The 12,154-nt window shown below is 34.1% G+C and overlaps 1 protein-coding gene across 1 annotated transcript; it reads left to right on the forward strand.

The window, feature by feature from the left end:
* The first annotated feature begins 7,510 nt into the window (after positions 1–7,510).
* On the forward strand, positions 7,511–8,980 carry LOC126891143 (uncharacterized). The gene has a single exon (XM_050660325.1). The coding sequence runs from the start codon at positions 7,511–7,513 to the stop codon at positions 8,978–8,980; it is 1,470 nt and encodes a 489-aa protein (XP_050516282.1).
* Positions 8,981–12,154: the final 3,174 nt, after the last annotated feature.

Here is a 12,154-nt window from a genome sequence, read left to right on the forward strand (position 1 = left end):
CGCCGATGCCTTAGACCTTACTGATGTTCTGCTCTCTAGGACATCAAAGTCGTTTTCGATATCTGCCAGCTCTGGGAATCTATCCCTAAAGAGTCTTTGAATGCTCCCCTCCATTGTTGTATCCATCGGTTCGACGAAGACAACCTTGTTATATTCATCAGTCGTAGTTACCGGATTTCCCACTACTATCTTGGTTCTCTGATATACGCTGTTTGCCCAATCTTGCTCTGTTACCCTCTTCCAATCATCAAAAGTGATGATTTCGTCAAGGGAACTTACAAACTGTTTGACGCCGAAACCGTGCCAAGGTTCTGTTTGAGTGCTAAACTCCCGAGTTGCAGGTCTGTCACTACAGGAGCAAACCGTCCTCTCGGGGGTAGTTTGTGTTACTGCGCACTTCATAAGCTGCGCGGTAGAGTCAGAATGTGGATCAGTTTGAACGTCCGCGTCTATCAGCATTATATCGGTTTCCTCAAACCGCCTTTTGTCTATCCATGTTTTTAGTGACTCATTTTTCATATTATTTGTGTTCTTCTGTAACGCGAGTACGGCTTCCTTAATTGATTTATGAGTGTTTGGCACCTCTGTAACTAACCTACAGAGGTCCCGAGTCAATTTTTCCTGCATCATTAGGCAAGAACCAAGAAGTTGGACAGGTTCGAGATTTTTGAAGTAACGAACAACAGGAACTCTATGACACTGGTTACAACCACCTGAAATACAAAATACTACTAGTAAATACTAATCTTGTCTTGCTATATTATATACTGGTAATACAGACTGAAATAAAACATCAACCTTTCTAATAACAAATATATTAACAATAATAACTATATTATACATATATTGACAATGTAATATATAAATCAAAACACAATAACAGTGGTAGTGGGTGGTGTAACGGTCAAACAGGACCAAAAAGCCACTAACTTACAATTAACCACTAGACACTGCGCTAAGTAAAAGTATTAGTAGAAAATCCAAAGCAAAAAGTCCGTGTGAATAGCACAAAGTTCTTACAACTAAAAGTTAGTAATATTCCCTAAATTGAACTCGTCTAGAGTGAGATACGTACACGACAAGAACGCTACGGTTACCAAAAAATTAAGTATATCCTCTAGCAAAAATACTAATTATTATATAATTGATTTATATAAATGAGCTGGTCAGTGACTCTTTATATACAATGTAAATGTAAAACCCTACTAGACATATTCCCTATTTTAAAACCTCGACAAAATTTTACCCCCGATTCCCTATTAAGTTTTAAGATACAATGATTTATAATTATTATTAAAAGAAAGACCTGATTTTATTTATTTAAGCAAATTATTAATTATATAGAACCAAAGAAAGAAAAACAACGACCTAAAAACCCTATCTATCAAGAAATATGTACCTAGTTTACCTCGACTGTATGCATACAAGAAGTTTACACTGCAAGCAACTAGAGAGTACCCAAAATATGTAAATAATAAAAGAAAACAACTTATCTTAACCACAGTTCCTATTTAAAAAATGTTGAAGTCCAGATAGGAATGAATTTCCTCTTGGCACGGCAAAAACTAGTGGGCTGCTGTGGTGATAAATCCAATCCTGGCTGTTGTGAAATGGGTAATATCCAAGATATCCAATTAAAAGTAACTCTAGGGGTAACCCATACCCGAGTTACTGGCACATAGTTACATGAAGTAGTTTTCCCAATTTACAAAGAGTGACTAGACTAAGTGTCTATGTGACTAAGTGACTAAGCGGCGGAATCTACAATAAAGTTTATTAAATTTAGTTATTATGTATTTCAATAACAGTAGCAGTACATATTGAACAGGCCCAAACAAAAACATCAAATATTAGGTAGGTTAGGTATCCATATGTCATGTCAAAATTTCTGAAGTTTACTTCAATTCAGACATGACAGGGACGTGCGCATTAGATGGGCGTGACAGAAGGCTGTATAGATACTCGTTAAAACTTTTTATAAGTCACAGATAAAAAAAACTTAAGTAAAAAGCCTAACGGTAAGGTATAAAAGATATTAGAATTTAGGTTTGGACACTAGGAAAAAACTTGACCTTCAATGTTCTTGGCAAAATATTTAAGGATAATATGAGCTATAATTTGGAATTTAAATTTAACACTAAATCCCTGTGGCCTTGATTGATTGTTCCTTTGTAAATGGAAATGAATATCATTATCATAATATGGATTATATATGAACTTAACTACAATGATGCAGTACCACGAAAAATAATGAGAAATATATCAACAGTTTACTTACTTGGAAAGACGAAACACGCTGGCCTTAAACTTCTTTTATGTGAAAAGAAACCAAAGATAAATTAAGTTTTGATATCATCGCTATTCCAAAAAAAATGGTCTTAATGTTCCTTGATTTAGTGATATATCTGCTCCATTTTATCCAAAATCTCGTCCAAATCCGCCACTTAGAACAAAAAAACAGCGCGTTCGCTCAGACCCTGAGTTGGACCAAAGCTGAAGTTCCGATTCGGATCCGGATCGACAAAATCGACCGCCGAGGTTTTCGCGCGTGAGCAGAGAGATATCGTTCTTAAGTCGATCGACGGCGTCGCACACGGGATTTATTTAGGGGTATTTGATGAAATTTTATTGGGATTTATTTAGTTAATAGCGTAACTGCTACACTCGGCCACCAGGTAATTCAGTGGTCTATTCTGATATCATATTCGTGTTTGGCGACCTCAAAAACCCCCAAGTAATCCGTTTGCACTACTTTAATACCGAAATCCCTCGAAAGTCCAGAAGATGACGTCCCTTGCAATGACCTTGGGCACCAGGTGATCCAGAGGTATGTTCTGATGGCATATTCGTGTTTATCTACCGCAAAATCCCCCCGAATCCAGTTACATCAATTTAGTGCCGAAATCCCTCGAAACTCCAGAAGACGACGTGCCTTAGCACCAGGTACTCCGGAGGTCAATTATGATGGCATATTCGTATTTAGTGACCCCTATGACTCGTGAGTAATCCGTTTTCATCAATTTACTGCCGAAAACCATCGAAGCTCCAAAAGATGACGTCTCTTGCCGTGACCTTGGGCACCAGGTGATCCGGGTGTCAGCTCTGATGGCGTAATCGTATCAGTTACCCCAAAAACCCCCAAATAATAAATTTTGTTCCTTGGTATACTGATTTTGACTTTTTTTCTATTTATGCAATTTTGGATGCATTTATGCACTTTACAGTGCAATTATTATGCATTTCCACCCATTTTTGAATATGTAGTAGACTTTTTTCTGAAGTCATCCTGAACATAATGCAAAAAACTGCAAGTCTCTAGGTGCTGTATTTAAAAATCTATTTATTTTGTGCTAAATGCCCTCGTCTATAATAAGCCCACACTATTAACTCAATCGATGTTGTAAACAAAGAAACAAACAAAAACACACACTGTACCAAGAACAGCATCGTCCACACTGGAAAACGAATGCGACGCAAATCATTTGATTTCGCTCGAATACTGACAAACGATGGATCGTGTGCGTTGTGTGCGTCGAAAGTTCTTGCGTTAGTTTTATGCGACGAACACGTCCACACTAGCACAATTTACTTCGAGCTCGCAAATATTTGCGACGTACAGCTGGTACGCACGAAAAATTTACCAATGCGGACGCGCCATTATAAGATCACCTATAAAACCGTTACAACAGATCGTTCGACGACTAGAAGAAATTAACTTTTGCGAAAGTCAGATTTTACTGTAATGAAGCATAATTTTTCTTTTAAATTAGAACACAATGAAGGGCCAACTCTTGGTATTATAATGAACAAACAATATAAAATTTTACTCCTAAACGGATTTATAATTGGCATTGTTACAGATTAAAGACGTGCCGATTCTTACTGCAAGCTTAAAGATGGTTTAGTTATTGAAGTTCATAACATTTGTGTAACTCAACAAAATGAGACCTTAATTATACGAAACCAATTTCAAACATTTGAGTCTCTTTTTAGCACCCCGATTGATTCCAAGGAGTTGGATATACATATTTTGAAAGAATTAACAGTTCTTAAACATTGGAATGTTGAAAGTATATACTCAAAGTGTATAGTTTATCCAAATCAAAACGATGGTAGTTTTGTATGTCTTCCATTGTTACACAAATAAATGAGCAGTAGAATATTTTTATGTAATCGGTTGAATTACGGGCAAGTATTTAATAAAGTACATCCTTTGTTTAATATTAAAATGCATATATAAACGTGTCAGAAGTTCAAAATTTATATTGATACTTACTTTTATTAAAAAGACAATAATTACAAAAAAAATAAATACAAGGAACCCACACTAGTTACAATTTTTTAAAACCCTGCCGGTAAAGGGCGATTTTATTTGTTAAAATCACTCGTAGACGTAGATAAAGTACTTATGTTCAATATTTCCTGACGGTTATTGTAAGTTCATTTATAAAAAACTCTTGTGTTTTGGTCAACTCAATTTATTTTACAATCAATTTATTTTATTTAAGGTTTTAAACATTACGTACATTTCAGATTTTTTCGCCACTTTCAAATGCTATTTTTTTTAACAAAACAACACTGTTTTGTTTTAACAAAGGTTGTTTTGTATACTACTAGTTTCGAACGTGTCAAAAAGTTGTCTCATCCTGACTGTCTCCAACATGATCTAAACATTCTACGTAATATCTTTGTGGAAAACTCATATGCTCTAAAACTGATTAATAAACTGATTTGTAACGTTCCCTTTGCGAATAGGAACATTCTCACCGCTAGTACCATATCACAAAGAGTGTCTTCAGCTCAGAGTAACACGGCGCAGACTAGTGTGTATTTTTATGCCCTTCCATACATTCCAAAACTAACTTTTGAACTCACTAAAATTTTCAAGGAATTTAAAAACATCAAAATAGCTAATAAAAACATCAAAACTATACGTCAGTTATATAGTAAAATCAAACAACCTTTAACTACATTAGACAGCACAGATGTAGTTTACCGCATTGAATGTACTGAATGTCCAACATCATACATAGGTGAGACCGGAAAAAACCTGTCTAGTCGAATAATTTCACATAAAAGCGACTGCAGATTAAATAAACCTACGTGTGCTTTGGCAGAGCATACAATAAATCTGGACCATAAGATCGATTTTAACAATGCTAAAATATTAGCAAGAGAAAATAATAAATTCAAAAGAACGTTTCTGGATATGGTACATATCAGCAAAAGTGATGACAACAATCTTAACAAGAGATCTGAGATCGAGAATCTTAGTAAAATTTACAACTACACATTGACCTTCGACTAGTCTGATTCTACATCTTAGTAATCTCTCTTAATTTTCTTTTATTTGATCAAATTATCTATTAATTCAGTATATTTTTTCTGAACCTATTTGCTAAATACTGTTTTCTTTCTGATAAATAATAAAAAACTTTTTTCAAATTTCCCACAAAATTTAAGTTGGTATTACGATTGGTAGTATTTGCAGTTCCTTATAACTGTCATTCACAGATAACACTTTACTTATATAAACAGTAAATTTCTCCTTTTGATTCCCTTTCTGTTCGTGAAATGGGTTGATCCAGACTTACAACGACAAACACTATGTCGTTTTCTTATTTTAGTTGTAAAATCAGTTATGTGTTTTTAAGTTTTCAACTCCTTTAAATATTTTTATACAATAAGTTCGTTTTTAACGTATGTCGTTTTTAACGTGGTTAATCAGCTAAAAACTTTTATCACGAGTTTGTAACTGTTAAACAGTGTGAAGCTGAGAGTATTTGTAAAAGTATTAGGAAATACAGAGGTACCTCTGCATACAATTATTACAAAGCAACAGTAGGATATGTAAAAAAAATGACTTGTCATATCCATGTCAAATGATTCGTAATAAACCCTTCTGTTGAGTGTAACACTAAAATAAATAAAAAGTGAAATACTTTTTTCATAATACTACATATCCTTGTGTAGCTTAATTCCTTTTAGCCCAAATTCTATATTACAACACTAAGACAACATACATATCATACCATTATATTTTGTCGTTTACCTATTTTGGTCATCAATATTAATGCAACACTAAGTTATCTTACGCACATATCCTACTGTTGTCATGTAGTTATTGCTGAGTTGCGATTATGTCTGTGTTTATATCGTCCAGCTTGCGGTCAAAATTTTATCTTCAGTAATCTTAAATAATAGTTCTATTACATTGATGTTAAAAGGTGTATGTTAAGAATAAAAATGAATAATTCAGCCAATTTAAATTGTAAAATTATGGGTATCTAGAAGAAATCAGTATTTGGTGTATTTAGCGAACAAAAATAATACTGATTCTGAGTTGTAATCTTTAATTTATCAAGCACAGGAAAAAGGTAAGTTAAATTCAGGATAAATTCCCCTTTAGAAATTTCGGGCTGATTTAAGAAAATGCAATAAGTTCTTACTTTCACAACTTTCAGCATCCGCTATTACCAAAACTGATTCTGATGATTTTTTCATTTTATTTTGTTTATTATCTTGTCAAATTTTTAAATTTTTGGAAAACAAGTAAGTTCATGTTATAATTTATCTAACAACATGTTTGAACAACAAAATTGTTTTGTTTTTAGTATTGAATTGTGTAAAATTTTAAACAAAACTTTAGTGCAATATAATTTTATGTAACAGAAATTTACGGATATCTTTAAAAATATATTATCTTTGAGGGCAACTGTACAGTTTTCCTTTTAGCCCACCTTGAAGAATTTGAAAGAAGAACAGAAGAAGAATTGTAATTTGTTGCCATAGCAATTTTAATGTTTTAATGTAAGATACATTTTTGTTTCATATACTGGTTTATAATTTTTTCCCTAATACATGTTCAATTAATAGATGTAAATCAGAATAACATTATTTAAAACCATGGGAAACACAAAAAAGAAAACCACACCTACATACAGTCCAGATCCAGCCCAAGTTTATTCATTGGTCCTATTCGAACCGCATATAAGAAAAATAACGAGAAGCCGACTTTTAGCCGTTGAAGTTAAAAGGTTAGAACTTATATTCCTTTTCTTATATTCCACTTTCTGGTTGAATAAGAATTGACTCATACTTGTTATTTTTCGAATTTGTAATTTGGATATAATTAAATTAACAATTTCGGCGTCTAGTCATTCGCCAGTGTTATAAAATTTAATTATATTTAATTTTCCTATTTCATTGACAATTTCGGCGTCTAATCATTCGCCAGTGTCACAAAATTTATTCATATTTCTTTGGTTTATTTTATTGATAGATTATTTGATATTTAAGGTCACAGTGTCTAATCATTCACTTGTGACACCTAAGTTTCCAGTTGGTTATTAATTTTTGTTTTTACTTTGAAACTTATTACCTACTTCTTTAATATCAATCCTCCATTTGTCAAAACTATCTGACATTTACGTGAGTTTACGTGACATTTCTCGTTATAGAATTATTGTCATATTTTATTTTTTTCTTTTTTACTTCAGTATAAGTCACAATGTCCGAAACTGAAAATTATAGTCAAGTTTCTAACGTTGAAAGGTACAAGAGAAAGAGAGTAGGGCTTAAATCTAAATTGACAATTTTTAAAAATTATATCACAGATGTAGAGTCCAATATTTCCAACGATGATTATAATACTCCGTCAGAGGAAATCAAATTAAGGTTAAATAAAGCTGTAGATTTATTAGATAATTTCGATGAAATTCAATCCGAAATTGGATGTCATGTGAACGATTTAGAGGAGGAAGCGTCCCAAAGAGAGCTCTTCGAAAAGGATTATTTCTCTATTATTACTAAAACACGATCGCTGCTATCAAAGGCCAATCCCAATGAAGTTATGTATAACATTAATTCAGAAAACGATGTTCAATCCCAAGCACGTCCTTCTAGTCGACCTAACGTCAATTGTAACATTAAATTACCTACTCTTCAACTTCTAAAATATAGCGGGAGCTATGAGAAATGGTTAGAGTATAGAGATTCGTTTCAGTCAATAATCATGGATAATTCAGATATAAATCCTATTCAAAAATTCCACTACTTAAATTCCTCTCTTAGCGGTGTTGCCGAAAAGGTCATTAGTAATTTGCTAGTGTCTTTGGATAATTTCTCAGTCGCGTTGCAAATGCTATGTGAAAGATTTGCAAACAAAGATTTATTAATATATAATCACACCAAGTGTCTTTTTTCTTTCCCAAAAATCACAAAGCCATCTGCATCAAGCATCAGGCAACTAATAGATGAACTTCAAGGTAATTTAAGGTCACTTAAATCATTGAACCAACCAATTGATACCTGGGATACCCTACTTATATTTATTATAATAGAAAAACTTGATTCCTACACCACACAGGAGTGGGAATCTAAGAAACCTTCAAACGCAACGTTAAAGGATCTTATTAATTTTCTAAAAGGTAAGGCTGACGTTTTGGAAAAAATTGATGCCAACCTTGGACAGAATAATAAAGAACGATTCAGTTCCGATAAGAAATCTTCAAGAGCTCTAGTAGCCACCCAAACTTCTTGTGCTTTCTGCAAATCCATCAATAATAAAATAAGTCTGTGTCCCGATTTCAATCATTTAAGTATTTCTGATCGGGCCGAAAATGTTAAGAGGCTTAAATTATGTTTCAATTGCCAACATTCAGGCCACATTAATTTAAATTGTAAGCACGGAAAGTGTACTAAATGTGGTAAAAAGCATCATTCTCTCTTGCATATCAATACGGATAACTCAAATAACTTAACTTCATATTCCAATTCAGTGCAGTCATCTTCGAATATTCAATCTGACTCGACTGTACACAACACTCAAACCCTATCTAACTATGTTCCAGAATACAAGTCTGTTCTGTTATCGACAGTTCTAGTGAATGTTTTTGATAGCGCAGGAGTTGCGCACAAATGTCGTGCCCTCCTGGATAGTGCTTCACAATCAAATTATATTGTATCTAGTTTTTTTTGATAAATTGGGAATAGCAAAAAACCGTTTGAATGTATCAGTATCTGGCTTTGGTCAAGTTTCCTCGAATTTAAAATACAATTGTAATTTACGAATTGGTTCTTGCTATTCTTCGTTCCAAAGTTCTATCAATTTTCTAATTACTAACTCAATATGTGATCAGATCCCTGGTTGTAATGTTGATATATCTTCCTTACGAATTCCTTCTAATATTCAGCTATCTGACCCTAACACTCATATTAACTCATCGATAGATTTGTTAATTGGAGCAGGTCTATTTTATAACTTGCTGTGTGTGGGACAGATAAAATTAAATCGCATTGGTCCTATTTTGCAGAAAACGAGATTGGGATGGATTGTTTCTGGTCCAATTGCTCAAACTACGTCTAACCAGACAATCTGTAATGTTTCCCGTTTATCTGATGTAAACGATCTATCTCGCTTTTGGAAAATAGAGGAAATTTCTGCATCTTCCCCACGTTCGAAGGAAGAAAGCTCTTGCGAGGAACATTTTCAGTCATTTCATAAGAGGGACAAAAATTGCAGATTTATCGTAACAATTCCCTTTAAGGACTCTCTTGATCAATTAGGTGAGTCAAAATCTATTGCTAAAAGTAAATTTATGTCTCTTGAGCGTAATTTTCAAAAGAATCCTATGTTAAAGGAAAAATATTCCGATTTTATGAACGAATACTTATCTATGGGTTACATGTCTCCATGTAATAACGAGTCTCCAATTAATTTCTATTTTCCTCATCATGGAGTGGAAAAAGAAGATAGCCTAATTACAAAACTTCGAGTTTTATTCAATGGTTCATCACCCACTACATCTGGAGTTTCGTTGAATGACTTACAAATGGTAGGTCCAGTAGTTCAAAATGATTTAATTGCAATAATTCTGAGATTTAGACAACATTCTTATAAGGTATCCGCTGATATTGCAAAAATGTACCGTCAAATTTTAATCGATCCTTCTCAAAGAAACCTTCAGCAAATAGTTTGGCGATCAGATCCTTCCCAACCTTTGCAAACTTTTTGTCTGAATACTGTGACCTATGGTACTGCTTCGGCAAAGTTTTTTAGCTACTCGATGTTTAATACAACTTTCTGAGGAACACTTAAATGAGTATCCTGAAGCATCTAAAATTATAGCTAATGATTTCTATTTGGATGATCTGCTAACTGGCTCCGATTCCATTTCTGAACTTATTTTGCATTGTAACCAAATCGTAGCCATTTTAGCTGAAGGTTGTTTTCCTCTTCGTAAATGGGTATCCAACGAAGTCTTGGTTCTAAAAGGCATCAAACCAATTATTGAATCTGAGGACACTACATATACCTTTGGTTCCAATAATGGTACGAAAGCTTTGGGTCTTCATTGGCTTCAAAGCTCCGATTCGCTTAAATATATTATTTCTTCCGAAGTTTTTTCTAGTGTGATAACGAAGCGCACGATACTTTCAAGTATTGCCAGTATATTTGATCCGTTAGGACTCTTAAGTCCAGTCATTATCAAGGCCAAAGTGTTAATGCAACAATTGTGGTTAGAGAACTTAAGTTGGGATGAATCAGTACCTTCACAAATTCATACTGAATGGATGGCCTTTCGGGAGCAACTGCTTAAATTAAATGATCTTGAGGTACCTCGTAACGTCAAGTTACATGATTCTCTCCTAAATGAACTTCACGGTTTTTGTGATGCATCTGAGCTTGCTTATGGCTCATGTATTTACGTTCGCTCCATTAATGCATTTGGAAAGGTTCAAATCAAATTGCTCTGCGTCAAATCTAGGGTGGCACCTTTGAAAAAGGTAACAATACCTCGTCTTGAACTATATTCTGCCCTGATTTTGAGCAGATTATTAAAGAAAGTTCTTGAATCTTTATCGATTAATATTCATAATATTTTTCTTTGGTCTGACTCAACTGTAGCCATTTGATGGATTCAAACGTCACCTTATTTATTACAAACATTCGTAGCTAACAGGGTGCCAGAGATTCAATCTCTCACCAGCAATTTTTCCTGGCGACATGTGAGCACGAACAAGAATCCCGCAGATTTTATTTATAGGGGAATCAATCCCTCTAATCTCATATACTGTAATTTATGGTGGCATGGCCCCGAATTTTTGTTGAAATCTATTGAAGAATGGCCATTTACACCCTTAGAATTGGAAACTAAACTTGAAATTAAGCAACCAAAAATAATTTCAATGGTGTCTATAGAAAGTTTTAAATTTCCCTTTGATAGATATTCTAGAATTGGTCTTTTAAAGCGTTCGTGTGCCTACTGTTTGAGATTCATTCATAACTCATCTGCTGTACTTAAGACCCAGCAGATGAAATCTGGAGCTCTTTCTGTAGAAGAGCTTGATTTAGCTCTAAGTATTTTAGTCAAATTCTCTCAACGTGAATCATTTTATACGGAATATTTTAGCTTGTTGAATGGAAAAACTATCCCATCTAACAGTAAACTGTTATCTTTGAATCCTTTTCTTGATGCACGTGGATTACTCAGGATGGGGGGTAGACTACATCAATCTTCTTACTCGTATGATAAGAAACATCCTATCATAATTTCTCCAAAGCATCGTCTTTTCAAGTTATTATTTGAACATGAGCACCTGAGACTAATGCATGTCGGTCCTCAACAATTGCTTTATTCAATTCGCGAAACCTATTGGCCCATACACGGCAAGGCTTTGGCCCGTCAGGTAGTACATCGCTGTTTTATTTGTTTTAAGGCTCGACCCGTTTCCAACTTTCCCCTTATGGGAAATCTCCCAGAAGTAAGAGTGACTCCATACCTTGCCTTCATTAATACTGGAGTTGACTATGCGAAACCTTTCGTTTTAAAAGACAGACGCGGTAGCGGATTTAAAACTTATAAAGCGTATATTAGCCTATTTATTTGCCTCTCATCGAAGGCGGTTCACCTAGAAATCGTTACTGACCTGACAAGTATTACCTTCATAGCAGCTTTGAAACGATTTATTTCCAGACGGGGAAAACCCCAAGCCCTTTACTCAGACAATGGTACTACCTTTTTAGGTGCCAACAATCATCTTTTGGAACTTGGAAAATTTTTAAATATTAATAATGAAAATATATCTTCCTCTTGTGTCTTACAAGGAATTGCTTGGCATTTTATTCCTGCTTACTCCCCTCATTTCGGTG

Source organism: Diabrotica virgifera, chromosome 9 (genome assembly GCF_917563875.1).
Source record: "Diabrotica virgifera virgifera chromosome 9, PGI_DIABVI_V3a".
NCBI lineage: Eukaryota > Metazoa > Arthropoda > Insecta > Coleoptera > Chrysomelidae > Diabrotica > Diabrotica virgifera.